General features: G+C 41.1%; 1 protein-coding gene and 1 pseudogene across 1 annotated transcript in view; one reads left to right on the top strand and one right to left on the bottom strand.

The window, feature by feature from the left end:
* Nucleotides 1-24,192, bottom strand: part of CFAP44 (cilia and flagella associated protein 44) — a 114,265-nt gene that overhangs the window by 29,784 nt on the left and 60,289 nt on the right. The window contains exons 19-23 of the mRNA XM_059687827.1: nucleotides 21,293-21,348; nucleotides 20,562-20,724; nucleotides 18,822-18,952; nucleotides 10,446-10,642; nucleotides 7,466-7,640 (exon numbers count right to left, since the gene is read on the bottom strand). Of these exons, the coding sequence (XP_059543810.1) occupies nucleotides 7,466-7,640; nucleotides 10,446-10,642; nucleotides 18,822-18,952; nucleotides 20,562-20,724; nucleotides 21,293-21,348 (722 nt within the window). The remainder of the gene's footprint in view (nucleotides 1-7,465; nucleotides 7,641-10,445; nucleotides 10,643-18,821; nucleotides 18,953-20,561; nucleotides 20,725-21,292; nucleotides 21,349-24,192) is intronic.
* Nucleotides 8,249-8,721, top strand: LOC132231848 (ubiquitin-fold modifier-conjugating enzyme 1-like; annotated as a pseudogene).

Genomic DNA, 24,192 nt, shown 5'->3' with positions numbered 1-24,192 from the left:
GTAGGCAAGCAGTTGGGAGCCAGCAGTCCTGTATTGTGAGAGGGATGCGGGATCGGGCCTAAACTGGCAGTTGGACATCCCCTGAGGGGTTCCAGATTGGAGAGGGTGCAGGCTGGGCTGAGGGATACCCCTCCCCCCCCCCTGCACAAATTTCATGCACTGGGCCTCTAGTAGAAAATATAATCAGTAATAGCATAATAACTTTGTACAGTGATGGAAGGTTACTAGACTCTTCATGGGGATCACTTTGTAAGGGACAGAAATCTCAAATCACTATGTTATATGTCTGAGACTAATATCATATTGTATCTCAGCTACAATAAAAAAAAAAAAAACAGCAACTCAAAAATACCAATAGGTTTAGACCAGTGGTTGGCAAACTCATTAGTCAACAGAGCCCAATATCAACAGTACTTCTTCAAAATAGACTCGCCCAGGCCGAAAACTGACTTCTGCACATGGGCCACGAAGTCTCAATCATACTATACGTGTGCACCTGCATGTGGTATTTTGTGGAAGAGCCACACTCAAGGGGCCAAAGGGCCGCATGTGGCTCGCTAGCCACAGTTTGCCAACCACTGGTTTAGATAACAAAAACTCAACAAAATCCAGCTTTCTTCAGTTAAATGATCAAGAAAAGAACAGAATAGCAAGACAGAAAATTTCTAGACAGTAAGTGTTCTATTACAGCTAAACACCACAGAAAAAAAGCTGTGGCCACACCTCCATCCATGACAGCAAAGGCCAAATGGGGAGTCCATATTTCTATCATCACCAGGCTTTAACAAGGCAAAACAACTCCTCTAGGGGTTGGTGTTAGAGAAGATGAGTCCTGGGAACCAGGACTTTTATTCCCATAGTGAAGTAACAAGCCACAGTGGAGACCCCATAAGATGGCTTGAACTTCAACCACCTGCAGCAATAATAAGATTATCCACCCCTCCCTGCTGAGGTAGTATTTGAGAAGGCCTAATAGAGAGTGATGACTTTTAAAACTCTCCACAGTACAGTGGAGGCCACCTGAAGAGCAAAGTGGGTTAATGGGAGCTTAATGGGATCTGAAACTCCAACTCTTGACCAGCAAGTAACCTCTTCCTTCCTCAGGTATCAATTGTTGAAGACTGGGTAGCCTAGACTTCTATATTCATAATAAGACTAGAGGCCCGGTGCATGAATTTATGCATGGGTGGGGTCCGGCCTGCCCACCTCAATGTGGGGCTATCTGGAGCTGTGCCAGCTGGGGGGAGAGGCTGCAGTTTGCTGGCCAGCCAGGGGGTGGGCTGCAGGTGGTTGGCCAGCCAGCCCCGCCCCTGATCGGGGTGGGGGGTGCCAAGCAACCCAGGGGAAGGGGTTGTGGCTGACTCGGGGGTGGGCCATGGACAGTTGGCCGGCCGACCCTGTTCCTGATTGGGGTGTTGGGGGCTGATCAGGGGTGGAGCCAGCCAGGGGGAAAGGCTGCAGGGCCAATCTGGCCAGTTGGCCGCTGCAGTGCACATCATAGCAACAAGTCATTCTGGTCGTTTTAGTTGTTCTGTCGTTCTGATCTCTTGGCTTTTATATAGAGAGAGATGGTACTCTTCCCTGTACTGCTGAAGTCAGAGAAAGTCAGCTAAAACAATGTATAAATAAAATCTAGAATTTCATAATACTCAAAATGTCCAGATTTTAATAAAAAATCATTTGTAATACCAAAAATCAGGATGACCCCAACTTAAATGAGAAAAGACAATTACCAGATGCTAATCCCAAAATGAGAACATTAAAATAATCTAACAATGATTTTAAAGCAGCAATCATAAAGTGATTGTAAGTATCTTTCTAATTATTTGCTTTAACAATTAATTAGGAAGATACTTAAAATAAATGAAAAAATTGGAAGTCTCAGAAAGAAATGGAAGCTATAAGGAATAACCAATTAGAAATTTAGAACTGAAAAATAAAATAAACAAAATAAAACTCAATGGATGGGCTAAATACCAGAATGGAAGAGGCAGAGGAAAGAATCAGTGAAGACGGAACATAGCAATTACCCAATCTGAACAACAGAAAGAAAAGTCACTAGAAACAAAGAACAGCATCAACAAAACACACAGCTTCAGCCTTCCAATATTTGTAGCATTGCAGTCCCAGAAGGAGAGGAAAAAGAGGAAAAAGGACTTCAAAAGGACTATCATCTAATCTAATAAAAGACAAACATGCAAATTGATCATACCTTTGCTACGCCTTAAGCCATGCCCACCAGCCAATCAGAGTGACTATATGCAAATTAACCCAACCAAGATGGCAGCTGTCAGCCACAGAGCTGGAGCGAGCAGGAGGCTTGGGTTGCCCCTGGCGATGGAGGAAGCCAAGCTTCCCGCCTGCCACAGCCGGCTCTGAGTTCTACTAAAGGCAACAAAGTTTCAATTATAGAAGGTAAATAAATCCCAGAATTAAAAAAAAAAAGAAAAAAAGGAGAGGCTAGGAGCTTCTGTCGCCGGGGGGCTTGGCCATCCTGAAAACTGCCCTCAGCCCCTCACCCAGACTGGCCAGGCACCCCAGTGGGGACCCCCCACCCTAAAGGGGGTGTCGCCAGCCTGAAAACAGCCATCATCCCCTCATCCAGGCTGGCCAGGCACCCCATTGAGGACCCCCACCCTGAAGGGGGTGTGACCAGCTGCAAACAGCCATCAGCCCCTCACCCAGGCTGGCCAGGCACCCCAGCAGGACCCCCACCCTGATCTGGGACACCCTTCAGGGCAAACCAGCCAGCCCCCACCCGTGCACCAGGCCTCTATCCTATATAATAAAAGGGTAATGTGCAAACTGACCCTAACAGCAGAAAGACTGGGAATGACTGGTCACTATGACACACACTGACCACCAGGGGGCAGACGCTCAATGCAGGAGGTGCCCCCTGGTAGTCAGTGCACTCCCACAGGGGGAGCTCTGCTCAACCACAAGCCAAGCTGATGGCTGATGGCAGCGGTGGTGGTGGGAGCCTCTCCTGCCTCCTCAGCAGCACTAAGGATGTTCGACTGCAGCTTAGGCCTGCTCCCCGCTAGCAAGTGGACATCCCCCGAGGGCTCCCAGGCCAGAGGGATGTCTGATTGCCAGCTTAGGCCCAATGCCCCAGGGAGCAGGCCTAAGCCAGCAGGTGGTCATCCCCGGAGGGGTCCCAGACTGCGAGAGGACACAGGCCGGGATGAGGTACCTCCCCACCCCACCCTGAGTGCACAACGTTTTGTGCACCGGGCCTCTAATATATAATAAAAGCCTAATATGCTAAGTGTCTGGTTGTCCGGTTGTCTGTTCAACCAATCATAACAAAAAAACAACAACAAAACCAACAAAAACCTCTCAGTGCAGCAAGGTCACAGTACCCACATGAACACAAAAAACAATTGTATGACTAGCAATAAACATGAATACACAGACACCAAAATTAAAAGCACAATACCATTTGCAACTAACAAAAAAGTAAAATATTTATGTGTATATCTAGCAAAATATGTATAGTACTTCCATGTTTAAATACAACAAAATAGCCCTGGCTGGGTGGCTCAGTTGATTAGAGCATCATCCCATATACCAAAGGGTTGTCGGTTCAATTCCTAGTCAGAGCACATACCTAGGTTGTGGATTCAATCCAGATTGGAGTGCATACAGAAGGCAACTGATCAATATTTCTCTCTCTCTCTCCCTTCCTCTTTCTCTAAAATCAGTAGATGCCGGGGTCCAACCCCAGCAGGTCCAGGGGTTCCCAAAGGCGTGGACGGAGTCGGCGAAGAAGGAAGGACACGGAGACAGCGTTCAGTTGATCAGCAGCCTAGCCAGGATCTCTAGCCCAGATCTCCAGCCAAGTTCTGGTCTGGATCTCCAGAGAGGTTCTGCTTAGGATCTCCAGCCAGGTTCTGTGGCCAGGTTCTAGTCAGGCTCTCCTGCCAATCTCTGCAGTCAGGTTCAGTCCAGGATCCCCTGCCATGCTCTCTCACCAGGCTCCGCCTCCAGGCTCCGAAGCCAGTCCCTGTCCAGGATCCTCCGGCATGCTCTCTCCAGCGAAGTTCTTCTGTCTCTAGAGAACGTTCTGTGTAGGTTCTGTGCCTAGGCTCTGTCTCTCTTGGTCCTGTCTTCCAAGCCCTGTGTTCTCAGTTCTGTCTCTTGCTGTCTTCTGAATTCTGTCTCATGAGTTCTGTGTTCTGAGTTCTGTCTCTGTCTCTAGATTCTGAGTTCTGTCTTGTTACAACTGTATTTATACCAGTTGATTCAATCCTATCAATCTCTATTACAAAGGTTAGGGCGTTTCTTATCTCCATTCCAGGGAGAAAAGATTATGTAGTTTAAGCATGATTGTTCATAGTTAAAGGGATTAATTACCCGCCTGGCACTTAGTTGAGGGGTTTTATTCCCTCCCTAACTTCAGGGGAAAATCCCTACCTGGGGATTCAACCTTTCTCGGAGAGGTGACTTTGGTTAAAACACAGCGCCAAGAAGGTGAGCAAACATATTAAGAACCGTATGCCATATATGCCAGGTCCCTTGAAACAGCAAGGATGGACCGGCTCCCGGCAAGTAGACATGTCCTCGAGTGATGATAGATGATAGATAGATGATAGATAGATAGATAGATAGATAGATAGATAGATAGATAGATAGATGATAGATACAACAAAACAGGTGAAAAAATCAAAGAAATAAATAAATGGAGAGTCATACCATGTCCATGGATTAGAAGACTCAACATAATAAATACAGTGGAACCTCGGTTGGTTCTCAAACTTAATTTGTTCTGAAAGGCTGTTTGAGAAGCAATTTGTTAAAAAAAAAAAAAATCTTTTTTTTTCTCCATTAGAAATAATGTAAATTGAATTAATCCATTCCAGACCCCCAAACGATTTCCTGTTTTAACCTTTCTTATATACAGTACATGTCTAATATACTATTTAATCTATAAATAAATACTTCTTTTCTTAAATTTATCAAATCACCCCCTACTAGCCTTAAATGAATCACTTGGAGCATTCGGTCCAGGGATGTATTTCAGGTCAGCATGCAGCATCTTTGCTTATTCATGTATCACTGCCTCCGAAATGGCTGTTCCTGGCTAATTGCTATCACTGGCTAATTGCTTTTTGTTTATCCGAATCAACAACTGCCGGGAGCCGGTCCATGCTTGCTGTTTCAAGGGACCTGGCATATATGGCATACGGTTCTTAATATGTTTGCTCACCTTCTTGGCGCTGTGTTTTAACCAAGGTCACCTCTCCGAGAAAGGTTGAATCCCCAGGTAGGGGTTTTCCCCTGAAGTTAGGGAGGGAATAAAACCCCTCAACTAAGTGCCAGGCGGGTAATTAATCACTTTAACTATGAACAATCATGCTTAAGCTACATAATCTTTACTCCCTGGAATGGAGATAAGAAACGCCCTAACCTTTGTAATAGAGATTGATAGGATTGAATCAACTGGTATAAATACAGATGTAACCAGACAGAGAGACAGAACTCAGAAGAAGACAGCAAGAGACAGAACTCAGACAGGGCTTGGAAGACAGGACCAAGAGAGACAGAGCCTAGGCACAGAACCTACACAGAACGTTCTCTAGAGACAGAAGAACTTCGCTGGCGAGAGCATGCCGGAGGATCCTGGACAGGGACTGGCCTCGGAGCTTGGAGGCAAAGCCTGGCGAGAGAGCATGGCAGGGGATCCTGGACTGAACCTGACTGCGGAGATTGGCAGGAGAGCCTGACTAGAACCTGGTGACTGAACCTGACTGGAGAACCTGGACAGAACCTCTCTGGAGATCCTAAGCAGAACCTCTCTGGAGATCGAGACCAGAACTTGGCTGGAGATCCTGGCTAGGCTGCTGATCAACTGAACGCTGTCTCTGTGTCATTCCTTCTTCGCCGACTCCGTCCTCACCTTTGGGGACCCCTGGACCCGCTGGGGTTGGACCCCGGCAAACAACAGTTTTTCTACCTCTGCAATTGTCTGTGATCATTGTTTCTTTCACACCCTTGGCAACACTAGCACTCTTGATGGACTCTATGTTTAAAAACTGTGCTAAGTGTTGATTGTGGATTTTGCTGGCAACAAAAGCATTCTCTCTTTTGTTTGTTGCCTGAGAGATGATTTTTGTCATGCTGAGGTACCAGCTTGAAAAAGTTGTCAGTTCGAAAACTGAAGCTTGGTTTGACAACCGAGATACTTTTTCTGTTAAAAACTTGGTCCAGAACCAAACTGTTCAAGATGGGAGATGTCCAAGAAACGAGGTTTGACTGTATGTCAATTTTCTCCAAACTGATACAAGGTTTAACACAATTCCTCTCATAATTTCAGAAAGATTTTTTTGTAAACATGGATTATTCTAAAATTTATATGGAAAAGCAAAGAAACTAGAATAGCTAAAAGAAGAATAAAATGAGAAAAAGAAATCAGTCTACGCAACTTCAAGACCTATTACATAGTTACAGTAATCCAGCCAGTGTATACTGGCAAAGGGGCAGATACATAAGTCATTGGATCAGAAAGTGAAGTGGAAAACAGACCCACATAAATATGCCCAGGTGATTTTTGACAAAGTGCAGAAGCAATTCATTGGAGGCAATAGAGGTTTTTCAATAAATAGTGACAGCAATTGGACATCTACAGGCAAAAAAATAAATAAACATAAACATAAATCTCACACCTTATACAAAAATGAACACCAAATGGATCACAGACTTAAATATACAATGTAAAACTATAAAGCTTTAATAAAAATAGAAAAATTCTTTGGGGCCTAGTGTTAGGCAGAATTCTTAGACTTGATACTAAAATCAAGATTCACAGAAGGAAAAATTGACAAATTGGATTCAACGAAATGAAAAACTTTTGCTCTGCAGATGACCTTATTAAGGGAATGAAAAGACAAGCTACAAACTAGGAGAAAATATTTGAAAACAGCATATCTGACACAAGACGAGTCTGTAGAATATATTTTTGAAAACTCTCAAAACTCAACATGTAAATAGTTAACAATCTTATTTGAACATGGACAAAAGACATGAAAAGACATTTCACCAAAGATATATAGATGGCAACAACAACAAAAAATAGAAAAGATGTGCTTGTTAGATAAAAGTACCTCATATTAGATTTTTTTAAGTTGATTTAAGATGGTTAGAGACCTATAGGTGAAAGCCAAAACTATAAGATGTTACAAGAACATCTGGAGAATGTCTTCTTGATGTTGGGATAAAGAGAATGTCTTTATCCTTAAGTCACTCTGAGTATATTAGGAAAATGAAATTCCTGGACCTGAAACTCTTAGGATCATAGAAGTTCCACCAAGGTATCCCCACCCTGAAAGTTCTGCTGACCTGTCTTCTATCTCTGCTTCTATTTTTTTTCCACTTCTTTAAATTTAACATTGTTATATTTATTGACATTGCTAAAGATATTTTGAGACTCATATTAAAATAAAAGAGTTTACATAAAAAAACTTACAGTTCCTCCCATTCTTTTTTGCGCTGCTGAATCTTTTGCTGGGCCCTTTCAGCTTTTAAAATAAGTTTCTTCGTTTTCTCAATTTGATTTTCTATCATAATTTGACTTAAGGTCTTGGGCCGAAATAGCTTCCCTTTTTCTATAATTGATTCTTCTGGCACACTAATAATCCCACCTGCAGAGAGAGTCGACATTTTTTTCAATCTCTTTGAAACATCAAAATGAAATCCTCAAATATTGTTTTCAACCTATCACATTTTTTAAAATCCAGATAACATAATGAATCTGTAAATCACAGTATTTATTAAGCAACTACCATGACTTCAACCCCATCATAAGTATTTTACAATACCAAAATAAAGAGATCTAAGTTACAGTGTTTGCTTATTGAAAAGTTGGCAAGATAAAACATGCATATTAAACAGAGAGATACATAATGATGGGCCAGTGACACATACAGGGTGTCCCAGAAAATGTATACACACACTTTGAATAACTATAAAGGCAGTGTTTATTAAAATACATCTCATTGTCAAAATTGAGCTATCAGCTGTTAAAGTATATGTATACAATTTTGGGGAACACCCTGTATATGGGGAAGCTGGGAAGGAATGCTTGTGATATCTCAGTAAGGGAAGGCGAAAGCGAGTCCTATTTGAGATGTATAATCTGAGGTGATGATATATGCCAACTGCAGGGGTCTGTGGCCAATTTAAAAACTGGTCAGAAACATACAATCAAAGCTATAATTTTAAAGTTATTAGTTTTAGGCCCTTGTTCAAGATGACAGACAAGGCCTCCTGGCATGTCGTGTCTGACATCCTGGTACTGAACACATAATGCCGAACTCGAGGTCAGGAGCTGTGGGTGCAGTGACTCGTCCTTCATGTGGAAAATGAGAACTCGGACAATGATTGGTTCTGCAGTCCCACAGGGAAAGGACTGGGTGGTATGGAAAATGCCGGTACATTCATGATCTCCTCAAATGAGTTTGACATCAAGTTTGAAATTCCTATCCATATCCCACTACTGCTCCAGAAATTGCAGTCCCAGAACTGGATGGAAAAACAGCAAAGATAAGTATAGGGGTGGCAAAATATGTCTGACTGCTCACTTTAAGCCTCTGTGGACCAGGACTAGCTCATCTCATGGCTCTGGGGCTGGGTCCACAGCTGGCAGTAGAAATCCCGGATGTGATTCAGAAAGGTGTGATTCAGCATAAAAAGAAATACACCAATGGAGGATCAAGCCGGTGAGGCTGGACAGAGGGCCCTTTGATAGGCTATGTTCCTGTTTTCCTGTGCATCCCTCTGCTTACTCACCTAACTGCTCTCCCCACACTCCTTCACCTACTGTTAGTATGTAGCTGCAGCAGGCATTGCTGAAAACAACAACAACCTCAAAACAATATTGCTACTGAATGTCTAAGCCTACATGGGGAGGGGAAAGACTAGGGCTTCAGAAAACCAAAAGGCAATTTATACCTCTTCCCCTAAAGGGGTAGGGGGTGACTGAAAGTGGGTATACAGTCTCTCTGGTTTCTGGAGATAACATCAATAAAAACTGCTTCCTCCAGGGGGAGTTATTGGATTTATCAATTAATAAGTATCTACTGGGGGAATTACTCAATTCATGTTCAAGCTAGAGATATAATTTAGAGATACATGAGAAATGTTAATGAGATGGTCATATAGTTATAACTCACCATGTCATATTTCAAATATTTAGTAGTACAGAAAAAGGAAGAGTCTATGTGGCCTGGATGGTCATGAAAAGGTTTTATTTTTTAAAAGTATAATTCAGTCTGGATTCCCATGAACTGACAGAATTCAGAGAAAAGAGTGAATTGGTCACTCTAGCAGGAGCCTGCATGTGGAAGCATCAGGCATAATCAGGGAGCAGCAAGCAGGGCAATAGACTAAAAATACAAGTGTGGGAATGCGCTGTTAACAGGAAACAGAATAGGGATACACTGTGGGAAACAATACTGGGATAATGGTTTCAGGATTTATCCTAGAGGCAGAAAAGAGCTGCTAAAGGTTTCTCAATGCAGTGGATAAACCGGCTTCAATGCCAGGACTGTATCACAGGCACAGCCCAGACCTGGCCGGCTACAGAGCCCTTTATTGGTTGTCGCCTGGCTCTCCACACCGTGCCCTGAGTTCCTGTCTTCTAGTCATTTGCAGTCACCCCGTGGGCAGTTACAAGAGGCAGGTGACAGGAATTAGGGGCACTGCTGTCACATCTGCATTCTCAGCTCAGTGTTCTGTTTAAGGCATGTGCTCTTCGAAAACAGTTTGAAATACTGTGTTCTAGCCCCACACGCTGAGGCAGAGTCCAGGAACCTGGGAAGAAACAATGCCTTGAAACTAGCATCTGGGGAAATCCTAGATTTAAAAATAGGTGGATATGGTTTGGCTCAGTGGATAGAGCGTCGGCCTGCAGACTGATGGGTCCTGGGTTTGATTCTAGTCAAGGGCACATGCCCGGTTGCAGGCTCCATCCCTGGCCCTGGTTGGCATGTGAGAGGCAGCCAATCGAAGTATCTCTCTCACATGGATGTTTCTCTCCCTCTGCCTGTCCCCTTCCCTTCCACTCTCTCTAAAAAAAAATCAATGGAAAAATATCCTATGGTGAGGATTAACCAAAAATAAAAATAAATAATAAATAAAATAAAAGTTGGTGGAGGCTGGAAGCATCCGGTACTCATGTCCTCTCAGTCACATGACCAGGGTGGGTTTTCTTTCACAGCCTGTATCACATAGGAAAGTTGGTTGGAGCATTTGCTGGAGAAACTTGGTCTCTCCTTCCCAGCCATACAAAGTTCCTTTTGATTATTTATTCCAAAGAAATAAAGGACAGGAGACAAGAGACTGAGCTCAAGCCACCAAAAGGCTTTCCAATGTTCTGCCTACACACACACAATCCGGCTGTCAAAGCTTAAGTGAGGATTGAAAAGCCTTCTGGTCATTTAGGTTACCTGTCTCTTTCTGGCTATCCTTTCTTCCAGTTCCTTCTTTTTCAAACCTCTCCATTTTGCTTGCCCTTCTGTCCGACTGACTTGGCCGTTTGGATTTGAAATACTTGGAGGGCTTCACGAGCCTATAGGAGGTTATCTTGTGATCGCTTTGTATGGCATGAACCACGATAGTATCACCTTCCAGTGAGTCACGAAACCTGAAAAAAGAAAACGAGCATCTGCAATAGCCACCGTTTTAATTGTTTACACCATTTTAATCATTCTACATGATGGCTAGGTAATAAAGCAAGACTGCAAGACACCATGCTTATAAATACATCATAGCACACTGGCTCCAAAATTTTACTATGCATATACCAACAAGGAGGTGATGGAAATTGGATAAGGCTTGGTTAAAGAGCAAGTAGAAATTTCTTTCCAACAACCCATTATTAATCAGTATAATACCACTGTTTTGCTAATGTGTAGAAAATAAAAAAAAGTTTTCAAGCTAACTGTAGTTTAATGGTAAATGGATGACATCAAACTGAGAAAATGTAATATACCTCCCTATATATTAACTCACATTATATATACATATATCTTATTATATCTCATACTAGAGGTTCAGCACACGAAATGGCATGAGACCCAGAGTCCCTCCTGCCGCCACCGTGGGACCCATCAATGCACCTCCTGGTGACCAGTTGTTTGGTTGTTCCGGCTTTCCAGCGTTAGAGCCACTGGCTTTTTATAATATAGATACTACATATAAAAATAATAGTGAGATGGATATCTATCACATATCTCATATCTACACCAATAAAAGAGAAAGATGCAAATTGACCACACTTTTGCAACACCTACCAGCCAATCAGGAGTATGCAAATTAACCCAATAAAGATGGTGGGTTAATTTGCATATGTAGGCACCGAGTGGCGGGGGGCGGGGCAGGGCGGGACGCTTGCATCATCGTCATAACGACGACGCAGGCGTTCCACACCGCCCCAGTCGCTCCAGGCCTCTGGGTAGCGTGAGAAGGCAGAAAGGCAGCTCCGGCCTGAGCGAAGGTGGTGCTGGCAGCCAGGGGAAGGAAGGCCCATTCTTGCACAAATCTTTGTGCATCGGGCCTTAGTATATATCATATTACCCTATTTGCCTCTATAAAAATCATTAAGCTCCGAAATTCATATTACTTTCTAGTACATCTTTCTCATATAGCCCATAGAGATTTACCTTTTAAAATCCTTCATCAATTAAATTGTTGTGCTTTTTGGCCTAATTAATAATTATCCCGTCTATTTTTAATTTCAGAGTTTAACTTATTTATGTATACAGCAGTTATTCCTAGCTTGTTTGCCTTTCTTGCTGTTTTTCTAACTCAATCCTTGTAACCTTTTAAACTCTATTTCTCCTTTTAAAATGAGTTATTCTTTTCAATTTTCCCTTTTTTCTCATAGCATAGTGTCTTTCTCATCTCTATAAAACTTATTCTCTTTATCTTCTTACCCATGGGAGTTATTTTACTTTTTAAATTTTAGTCTTTCCATGAGACCCAGATAAAATATGAAGAAAAATATGGATAGTTTTGAACATATCAAAATTTAAAACTTCTGCACAGTTAGAAAAATATGAACAAAGTTTAAGGCAAATGGCAGAGTAGGAGAAAGTATAATCTGTATAATAAATGGTAAATACTTAAAGAAATAGAGACTATCACTAAAAATAAGGGAAGAAATAAACAAAACTCCAAGAAAATGAATAAGAAATCTGAACAGGCAATTCTAAGAATAAAGATAAAAGAGCTATAGACATGAAAAGAAATGGTCAACTTCATCAATAATCAAAAGAATGTAAAATGGCCCTGGCCTGTGTGGCTCAGTTGATTGAGCATTGTCTCATGCACCAAGAGGCCACCAGTTCAATTCCCAATCAGGAAACATGCCCTGGTTGGGGACTCTATCCCCAGTGGGAGGCAGCCAATCAAAGTTTCTCTCTCTCCTCTCTCTCTATCATCAATAAAAATGTATTTTTAAGACAAAAAGAATGTAAATTACTCAACCAAGAGTTATTCTATTTGACCTGTGAGATTGGTGAAGATGAAAACACTGGCAATACTGTGTTATTCAGTGGTACAACTTTATCCTCTCCCCCATTCCAATCAGATAGGATTCCAATTATTATTTCCCTCCATATTTTTATTAAAGAAACCAACCTATGGAGGTTCAGGGGCTGGGACCAGGGTGGGATAGCAGGGAGTTAAGGGAACAAATATTTGAGGGCAAGGAAAGTGGCGAGGAAGAGGTTTGGATGGGCAAACTGGGTCCTGGAGCTGTGGGCACTGGTCCCCTGCTTCTGACAGCATCTGGGAAGATGCGGGCCTCAAGGGTGATGGCGGCAAGTATATTCCATCCTGGGAGCCTCACCAAAGACTGCCTGCTCCAGCCGAGCACAGAAACCATTGATTCAAAGAACTGAAAAAGCAGGCAGGCTGGGGCAACAAGCCTCAGTGGTACTAAAACTGATTTTCTTGTCTACCTGGTAGAATAGGAGCCCAGAGTCAAATAAAATAAAGACTAGAAATATTGCTCATCCATGTGAGTTTAAGCATTAACCGGTTAATTAATACTTGCCATATAAATACATTTACGAATATGTTATGAGTATTAAAGCCAAACATAGGATACCATGTTGAGGGTTCTTCCTGAGAAGAACTTCCTTCTTTCGTCTCTTGGTGGGTAGCAATCTAGATATAATTTAGGGATGTAAATATATTCAAATATTATCCAAGAATTAAAATATTCAGGGATTAATGCCAGGTAACAAGTGCCATAATTCACAGGGCAGAGTACCAGAGAGGAGACTGCTGCACAGGGAGAGCTCTGGGGCCCTGCAAAGGGCTCCCTTCCAGCCTTCAGGTGCGTCTGATCAGCACATAACATGTGAGGAGTCACCTGAGGCTGGGGAAAGAAACACCAGAAGGGAGCAGGTAGAATAATCCCCAGACCCACCCACCCCCACCCCCACCCCCACCCCCCACACACAGTTTGAAATAGTTTGTGTTTTCATAAGACTTATAACACATAGGATGTAGGGTAGAGTACTCAGAAGTATTTTATCTTAGCAGTGGGGGAAAATTAGCTATAGACTAAAGGCTGCCTGATCCCACCTAACAAAAATGGAAAGCCAGCCTCAAAAAAATAAAAAATTAAAAAACCAAGCTATTTCAAGTAACTTCATTAAATTTCAGAACAAAGATCAAGAGCAATGTAAAATTTACAAGGTCTGGCATCCAATTAAAAATTTTTAGGCAGGCAAAGTAGAAGAAAAATATGATCCAAATTAAAGAGAAAAATATCAATTAATGGAAGCAGGCCCAGAAATGACACAGATGATATAACTAGCAGAGAAGGACTTTAGTTATTAAAATATGTTTTATATATTCAAGGTAGAAAAAAGCATGAGTACTACTAATTGTTAACTGGTTAATAATGTGGACTAAGCATTACCTGGTTAATAATGTGGATTAATTGTTAACCAGTTAATAATGAGGATTAAGCACTAACCAATTAATAATGCAGATCAAGAGTTAACCAATTAATAATGCAGATCAAGCATTAACCAGTTAATAATGCAGATTTTATGCATTTGGGATTCTCAAAATAAATCCACTTTTCATCACCAGTAACAATTCGATGCAAAAAAAGACTTTATTTCATGTCATTGAAGCAACATTTTACTGATGACTTTTCGGTTTTTCATTTGTCTTTCGTTCAGTTGATGTGGCACCCATTTTCTTTTCTTTAAAATCTTTCCCACTGCTTGTAAATGATCGAAAATTGTTTGCTGAGCAACGTTTAATCTTTCTGCAAGTTGTTTTTCAGTTTGACATGCATCTTCATCCAATAATGCTTGTAATTGTTGGTCTTCGAACTTTTTTGCATGACCCGAACGTTCTTTGTCTTTCACATCAAAATCATCACTTTTAAAGCGTTTAAACCAGCATTCACAAGTATCTTGAGATGGAGCATGTTCACCATAAGTTTCCCAAAGTATATGGTAACTTTCAGTAGCACTTTTCTTCAAAATAATGAATTAAAACTTCCCGCAAATGCTCTTCTTTTGGCACGAAATTCAACATTTTTAAGCGTAAAAATATCTATGATGTTAACACCTTCAGCAAATTTGACATATCAGTTTTGAAGCTTGTTTTCAATACAACAAAATAGTATACATATCAAATCGCATATATATCAATATACGTGTAACTCCATCTATTGGAAAAAATCCGCATTATTAACCAGTACACCTAGTAATTAAGGTGATCAAAATCATCATACTATGCCCTAACTGGTTTGGCTCAGTGGCTAGAGCGTCGGCCTGCAGATTGAAAAGTCCCAAGTTTGATTCCAGTCAAGGGCATGTACCTTGGTTGCAGGCACATCCTCAGTGGGAGGTGTGCAGGAAGCAGCTGATCGATGTTTCTCTCTCATCAATGTTTCTAACTCTCTATCCCTCTCCCTTCCTCTCTGTTAAATATCAACAAAATATATTTTTTTAAAAATCATCATACTATGAAGTCAATAAATAATGATTAGTAATAAATTCACAGAAATATGTTATTTAGATTAATGGTTGCCACCACTAGAAGAGATGTTAAAATGATATATGAAGAGATGTTTAATGATATATCATGTTTATGGATTGTAAAAGTCAATATTGTTTAAATGTCCATTATGTCTAAATTGATCTACAGATTCAATGAATTTCAATTAAAAAATATTAGCATGCTTTGTGAAAATTGAGAAGTTGATTCTATGCAAAGAACCTAAGCAATATTGAAGATGAAAAACAAAGCCAGAGGAGTAATAATATCAGAAGTCAAGAATAAAACAATGTGAGACTAGATTAAAGATATGCCAATGGAATAGAAAGAAGAGTTTAGGAACAGACTCACATACATACAGTTAACTGTGGCATCCCTACAATCTAGTGAGGAAAGAATAGTTTTTTCAGCAAATGACACTGAGTCAATTAGAAACAAATGGGATTTGTAATGCTCATGTCCATATAGAAACAAATGATACTCAATCTCTCTTTTTTGTTTTTTTACAAAAATTTATTTGAGCCAAATAGAAGATATGCCTGGAAGCAAGATCTCAACAGATTGAAATAAATGCTTTAGACAATGACAGTTTGCAGTTTCTTGGATAAGCATGAGATTAGGGGGGATTACACGAAGGTGGGAGAAAGCAAAGTGGGGATCATGTGCTTTCTTGAATGTGGTCATACTTTAGAAGGAGGGGTCTGAAAGGGGGCAATTTCAAAGGTGTGCTAAGCTAGATGCAAAGAAACAATGTGCAGGGCTTGCTTACAGCAAAAATAAGCCTTTTACTAAAGAAGTTATACACCTGGAGTGTGAATGTGACTACCCACCATGACCTTCCCAGTTATGAATCTATGACTTGCCCTGTATCTTACAATACCCATTAGAATTATTCAAGATAGAGAATGGAAACAATAAAGAAAACATAGGAGAATTATCTCATGAATTGGGAACAGACAAAGTTTTCTAACAACAGCATGAAAGCTCTAACTAGTGGTAAAAGAATTAGTGGAATATTAATAAATTGAAAAGAAATGATAAATTGAACTCTTTGAAATTAAAAACTTCTGTTCAAAAGGCACAATAATGAGAATGAAAATCCAACCAGACTAGAGCAAGATATTTTACACACACACACACACACACACACACACACATACTGAGTGGCCAGATTATTATGACCACCTGACGTTTGTAGGCAAATTAGCTATAATTTCCCACTGAAGTTGCTAGAGGGCCAGATCATTATAAACGTCTGAATAGCACAACATTCCTAAGTATCATTGCTGATCAAGTTCATCCTATCATGTTGATGGCGTATCCCAATGGAATGGCTTCTTCCAACAAGACAACGCACCATGCCATGGTGCTCCTATTGTGCAGAAGTGGTTTCAAGAACATGAGGGAGACTTTACCTTGCTTAGGTGGCCCCCACAATCACCAGATCTCAATCCAAGTGAGCATTTGTGGGCCAAGTTAAAAGAACCATCAGGCAGCTAATTCCACAACCATCAAATCTCACAGAACTGGACAGTGCTATTCATCAGGCATGGTGTCAGATTCCTCGCATCACCTTTCAACATCTCATGGAGTCCATGCCAAGAAAAATCACCGCAGTATTGAAGGCAAAAGGTGGCCCAACGAAGTACTGATGGGGTGGTCATAATAATCTGGCCGATCAGAATAACCTGGCCACTCTGTGTGTGTGTGTGTGTGTATGTGTGTGTGTGTGTATATATATATATATATATATATATATATATATATATATATATATATATGTCATATATATACATGTGTCATAGGTACATGCCATATATATGACAAAAGACTCATATCCAGACTATGCCAATAACTCCTACAACACAATTTTTAGAATAAACAAAAGACTTGAATAATCACGTAGCAAAAGAGACGACATAAATAACCATAAGTGTAGGAAAAGGGGATGAAAATCATTACTCTTTAGGGAAAGGCCAGTGGCTGGAATTTAAAGATATGACAATACCAAGAGATGAAAAGCATGAGTATTATGGGTTGAATGTGTCCTTCAAAAAGACGTTAAAGTACTAACTCCCAGTCCCTCAGAATATGACTATCTGGAAAGTAGAGTCTTGGCAGAAGTATTCAAGTTGAAATAAGGTGATTAGATGGGGTTCTAGCATGACTAGTGTCCTTATACACAAAAGAAAGGTAATGTGGACATGCCCAGAGGGAAGGTTATAGGAAGAGACGCAGAGAGTCCACCACATGAAGGCAGCAGCACGGAGTGATGCATCTACAGCACTGATTCCTGACAAACCACCAGAATTTCAGAGACGGGCACGGAACTGATTCTCCTTCCCCTCTCTCAGTTAAAAACAACTTAGTCAACACTTTGATCTTGGACTTCCAGCCTCCACAACTATCAGTTTGTAAATACCTCTTGTTAAAAATCAACCAGTCTATGGTACTTTGTCATGGAAGCCCTAGGGAACCAATACAAGGGGATCAATTCGAATTCTCACACGTTTAGGACCAGCATATAAATTGGTTGAACCGCTTTAGAAAACTGTCTGGCAGTGTCTAATCAAGTTAAACATGCATATAACTTCGGACCCAGCAGTTTCACCCTTGGTTATATAGCAAACAGAAATAAGTGTTTATGTCCACCAAAAAAATAAAAAAAGGCACAAGAATGTTTATAGTCCCATTACTCAAAGTAGTCAAAACATAGAAGAAACAACTACTTATCAACAGTTAAATGCACAAATAAATTGTGGCATTACCATTTAATAGAATATTACAACGCAAGAAAAAGATTGAGCTACTGCTACCTGCAACAACATGGATAACCTGAGGCATGACACCAAGTAAAGAAGTCAGATACCAAAGAGTTCATACTGCAACATTTCATTCATTTGAAGTTCAGACAAAACTAATCTATGGTGGTAAACATTCATTTTTGGAGATTAAATTCTTACTGGGAGGGATCATAAGAGAATGTTCTGGAGTGCTATATATATGTATATATGTTCTTAATCTGGGTATCAGATATATTAGTTTATACATCTGTAAAAATTTATCAAGCTGTTCAGTTAAGATTTATGCATTTCAGCCCTGGCTGGGTGGCTTAGTTAGAGCATCATCCCATACACCAGAAGGTTGTGGGTTTGATTCTTGGTCAGGGCACACAACTAGGTTACAGGTTCAATCCCAGGTCAGAGTGTATATGAGAGGCAACCAATCAATGTTTCTCTCTTTCTTTCGTCCTCTCTCCCTCTCTCTCCTCCCTCCTTCCATCCTTCCTCCCTTCCTCTTTCAAATCAATAAACATATCCTTGGGTTAGGATTAAAAAAAATATTTATGCAGTTTACTGCATGTAAATTATATCTTAAAAAGAAAAGTAATTTTCCCTGTCAAACTCATACATGAGAGGGATAAAGGGATAAGACAGGAAGTTGTCTCTCATCTTAAGTCCTTTGGTTCTATTTTATTTTTTTTTAATATTTACATGCTATTTTATCAATTAGAGAAAAAATAATTTGTTAAAAACAAAGTAAATATATATTACATAATTGGGTTTGTATCTAATTGTTAAACTAATTTCTCAGATTTAAACTAACAAGAAGTGAGCAGAAAGCTCAGGAAGTTATTAGTAGGAATGACAAGAAGATTTCTTGAGATTTTAAGAGTTAGTGCATATTTCAGAAGACCTCTTATCTGACCACTTTGATTAAGTCACTGCAAACTATTTTATTCAAATATATGCTCTCAAACATCTTAAGTTGCAAGAAAATATGGATCCTACCTTTTCTCTAGCTTCTTTAGGCCAAGTTCATGTTTCTCTTTTTCCCAAGCTAATTCCTTTTCCACTTGATGAATCTTATGAGCTGTTTTTCTGTTCATCTCAGCACGAATTGTGGAATCTATATTAAAATCCTGCAGATAGGTATATTTGTTCATCAAAATGGGTACTTTATCAATCCTATACCATACATATATATTTTAAGTTGTGTCCTCAATTTTCTGCCGCATCATTACTCTCTCCCAAATATCATAAACACTCTCCATTCTAGAAGGAAATAACAAACTTTTGATCTTCCACAAAAAATAGAAAACAGTTCTCAAAAATAATTAACAATGATGCAAATGAAGTTATGTACTAAATGATCTTCTCACAATAAAAATAATGAATGGTAACAGAATATTTAAAGAATATATAAAGTTTAAAAAAATACTCCGGAGCTTCACAGAGTTTTAAAAAACTGTTTTCCCTCCACTCTAAAGCAACTACTGCTACCAGCTGGACTGGGCACAGCTGACCATTAGCTCCTTAGCTGAACACCTCCTCCCACGTGACCCTACCCTGGAACGATAGCAAAGTCTTTGGCATCCTCTTAACATCACCAAGTTCTGGTTACCAAGGGGGTTATTTTCCCCATAAAGATACTTAGAGGCCTCATGTTTCCTACCTTCACGCCTATAAAATTTCAGGTACTTTGTACACTAAATTGGGAGTAGCAATTATTCTTTCCAGAGGAGCTGGAGGTTTAAGTCATGATATGTGTTAGGTGTTAGCTACAGATCTTGCCTCAGTTGTCCTTTATTTTGAATTTTGTCACCCATATTCTGCCAAGTGTCTACCTTTTTCTTACTGAAAGAGCATAGATATCTTTTAACCAAAGTGAGTTAACCATTATGATCCCACCCAAGCATTTTTATATGAAATCGATTAAGTGCCTCTAGAATGACAGGACTGGGCAAACCACGGATATAGTCAGGATGATAAATTCTGGGTTTTTATTTGATAAGGTGCTTGACAGTACTCCCATTAAGGAAGAAGTAAAAAATGGAAAGAAAAAAAAAAAGCCCCAACTGGTTTGGCTCGTGGATGAAGCATTGGCCTGCAGACCAAAGGGTCCTGCGTTCTATTCCGGGCAAGGGCACAGACCTCGCTTGCAGGCTCCTCCCCGCCCCAGCTCATGCGGGAGGCAACCAGTCAATGTATTTCTCTCACATCGATGTTTCTCTCTGTCTTTCCCTCTCTCTTCCACTCTCCCTAAAAATCAATGGAAAATATCCTCGGGTGACAATTAACAACAACAACAAAATGAAAAAAAGAATCACTGGCAAGTAGATGGAGTTTTGCAGTAAGTCACAAAAGAAAAAAAAAATCAATACAAAATTATCTTAAACAATTCAGTGTTCACCACCATAGCTACACATAAACTAAGTCAGAAATTCTGTGGATAAAGCAGGTATTGTCTTTTCAACAGGTCTGGTGAATTATGGAAATGGAAGCACCAAGAATCAGGTCATATATATACAATAGTTAGATATCTTCACTGCATATGATAAAGAGTTGATAACCAGATTCAAACCTATATTTGTATCTTGTTACACACACAAAAAAGGAAAGGTAGCTAAATCCAGAAGTAAACTTTGTATTTAAGAGGTTTTTCTGCATCCAAACTAAGTTGTGTGACAAGTGGTACAGTAGTTTGGTGGCTGCCAACACATTGACTGGCCGAATTTCTTTTTGACTTACTGTCCGTTGAAACTGCATATGCTTTGGTAATTCTTCATTCATTTCTAACAGTTTCTGAAATTGATTCCTCAAAGTTTTGAGTTGTTCTCTCTTCTTGGCCTTCATTTCTTCCACTTCTTTCATTAACTTGTCATGTTCTCTTTTTCTTCTGGCATTCTCTATACTGAAAACAAAATTTGAAAGACCAACAAATTAGGATACAGAAACAGCACAGAGAAAATTAGTATTAAATATTTGGAAATGTATTTAGCTTAGTCAACTTCTGTGACATATTGGTTTGTTTTGCAAAAGCTCAGGCTTAGTAGGTATTTATCAAAAACCAAAGGCCCAGTGCATGAAAATTTGTGCACTGAGGGGGGGGGGGGGCGAGGGCGGGGGGGGGGGACCCTCAGCCTGGCCTGCACCCTCTTGCAGTCCGGGAGCGCTCACGGGGAGCGGGCCTAAGCCACAGCCTGGCCTTCCTCTGCGGGAGGCAACCAGGCAGGCTGATCAAGGGATGGAACTGGCCGGCCTCACCCTGAATCACCCCGCTGCAGGAGGCCACCCCCGTGGGCCGATCTGGGGACAGCCCTGCCCCCCGCATCGCCCCTCCACTGACGCTGGCCACTGCTGCCCCCCATCACCATCCCCTCCCTCTGCCCACTGGCACATGCCAGCCGGCCCCGCTGACCCATCGTTCCACCATTCAGTCGATTTGCATATTATGCTTTTATTATATAGGATTCCCATACCTGTAGGCTTTGGGATCTTCAATATCTTCTGGAATTGGCTCTGTTTCAATTCCAAACTGTAGGATGAGGAATAAAATGTTAATCCTTTTAAATTGCATATTTCCCTTAAAATATCTAATCATAGTAAATTGAGGGGTTTTTCCCTGCCAGTTTCTAGCAACTGTAGCCCTGGAAAGTATTTTCACAAAAAATAAACTAAGAAAAATATTGCATTTGTTTCTGTTTCATTTAAAGGGGTAAGTAGAAAAGTCTTGAAACTTAATCATATGTATGCAAAATGTTAATATCACCATATTGCCCCTTCAAATGTGAATTACTAGTATTCATGTATTAACAAATACACAATTTTTCTCAGTCATTTATTTTAAAACTAGAGGCCCGGTGCACAAAAATTTGTGCACTCGGGTGGGAGGAGGGAAGGTCCCTCAGCCCAGCCTGTGCCTTCTCTCATTCTGGGACCCCTCAGGGGATGACCACCTGCTGGCTTAGGCCCGCTCCCCGGGGATTGGGCCTAAGATGGCAATCAGACATCCCTCTGGCAGCCTGGCAGCCCTCGGGGGATGTCCACTTGCCAGCAGGGAGCAGGCCTAAACTACAGTCAGACATCCTTAGCGCTGCTGAGGAGGCAGGAGAGGCTCCCACCACCACCGCTATACTGGCAGCCATCAGCCTGGCTTGTGGCTGAGCAGAGCTCCTCCATGTGGGAGCTCACTGACCACCAGAGGGCAGCTCCTGCATTGAGCGTCTGCCCCCTGGTGGTCAGTGTGTGTCATAGTGACCAGTCATTCCCAGTCTTTCTGCTGTTAGGGTCAGTTTGCATATCACCCTGTTACTATATAGGATAGAGGCCTGGTGCACGGGTGGGGGCCGGCTGGTTTGCCCTGTAGGGTGTCCCAGATAAGGGTGGGGGTCCCGCTTGGGTGCCTGGCCAGCCTGGATGAGGGGATGATGGCTGTTTGCAGCTGGTCACACCCCCTTCAGGGTGAGGGACCCCACTGGGGTTCCTGGCCAGTCTGGGTGAGGGGCTGAGGGTCGTTTTCAGGCTGGCGGGTCACTGAAGCTCCCAACCTCTCCTTTTTTTCTATTTTTTTTTATTCTGGGATTTGTTTACCTTCTATGGCTGTCACTGGAACTGAGAGCCGGCTTTAGCTCTGAGGCTCGGCTCCAGCTCTGAGACCTCGGCTGCTGAAAGCAGGTATCTGGGTTTGTTTGCCTTCTATAATTAAAACACTGGTGCAGCTCCAGCTCTGAGTCCCGGCTGGCTGAAAGCAGGTTTCTGGGGTTTGTTTAGTTTCTATAATTGCAACATTGTTTCTTAGAGTGTAGCTCAGAGGCCAGCAGCGGCAGGCGGGTAACCTTGGCTTCCTCCATCACTGGAGCAAGCAAGCCTCCTCTTCACTTCAGCTGCCTGGCTGCCGGCCGCCATCTTGGTTGGCAGTTAATTTGCATATCGCCCTGATTAGCCAATGGGAAGCGTGTCGGAGGTACGGTTAATTACCATGCTTGTCTATTATTAGATAGGATATTGTCTTTTATTAACAGATCCCTTTTATGCACACATAATCCCCACAAATACCTCATGTATATACTAGACAGACTTTTAACTATATGTATATGTGTGTGTGTGTATATATATTGTTTGAAGTTTTACATATGTCTACTTTTTCCCTGATTGATCCCCACCCCCCATCGGCCACTCCCACCCTGAGAGCAAGTTCCCACCACCCAGTGTCTGTGTTCATTGGTTATGCTAATATGCATGCATACAAGTCCTTTGGTTGACCTCTAACCCCTCCCCCCCCCCCGCCCCACGTTCTCTCTGAGGTTGGACAGTCTTTTCAGTGTTACCTTGTCACTGGGTCTATTTTTGTTTATCAGTTTATGTTGTTCATTATATCCCACAAATCAGTGAGATCATGTGATATTTATCTTTCTCCAACTGGCTTATTTCACTTAGCATAATGTTCTCCAGTCCCATCCATGCTGTTACAAATGGTAAAAGTTCCTTTTTTTTTATAGTGGTGTAGTATTCCATTGTATAGATGTACCACAGGTTTTTAATCCACTCATCCACTAATGGGCACTTAGGTTGTTTCCAAATCTTAGCTATCATAAATTATGCTGCTATGAACATAGGGGTGCATATATCCTTTCTGATTGGTGTTCCTGGTTTCTTGGGATATATTCCTAGAAGTGGGATTACTGGGTCAAATGGGAGTTCTATTTTTAATTTTTGAGGAAAACTCCACACTGTTTTCCACAGTGGCTGCACCAGTCTGCATTTCCGCCAGCAGTGCAAGAGGGTACCTTTTTCTCCACATCCTCTCCAGCAATTGTCATTTGTTGATTTGTTGATGATAGCCATTCTGACAGGTGTGAGATAGTACCTCATTATTGTTTTGATTTGCATCTCTCAGATGATTAGTGACTTTGACCATGTTTTCACATATCTTTCAGCCTTCTGTATGTCCTCTTTCGAAAAGTGTCTATTTAGGTCCTTTGCCCATTTTTTGATTGGATTGTTTATCTTCCTTTTGTTAAATTGTATGAGTTGCCTGTAAATTTTGGAGATTAAACCCTTATCTGAGATAACATTAGCAAATATGTTCCCCCATATAGTGGGCTTTCTTGTTGTTTTGTTGATGGTTTCTTTTGCTGTGCAGAAGCTTTTTATTTTGATATAGTCCCATTTGTTTATTTTCTCCTTAGTCTCCATTGCCCTAGGAGCTGTATCAGTAAAGATATTGCTATAACATATGTCTGATATTTTGCTGCCAATGGAGTCTTCTAAGATTTTTATGGTTTCCCATCTTGCATTTAAGTCCTTTAACCATTTTGAGTTTATTTTTGTGTATGGTGTAAGTTGGTGATCTAGTTTCATTTTTTTCCATGTATCAGAC

This window comes from Myotis daubentonii, chromosome 3 (genome assembly GCF_963259705.1).
Source record: "Myotis daubentonii chromosome 3, mMyoDau2.1, whole genome shotgun sequence".
In the NCBI taxonomy this organism is placed as follows: Eukaryota; Metazoa; Chordata; class Mammalia; order Chiroptera; family Vespertilionidae; genus Myotis; species Myotis daubentonii.
This window is presented reverse-complemented; position numbering and strand designations above follow the sequence as displayed.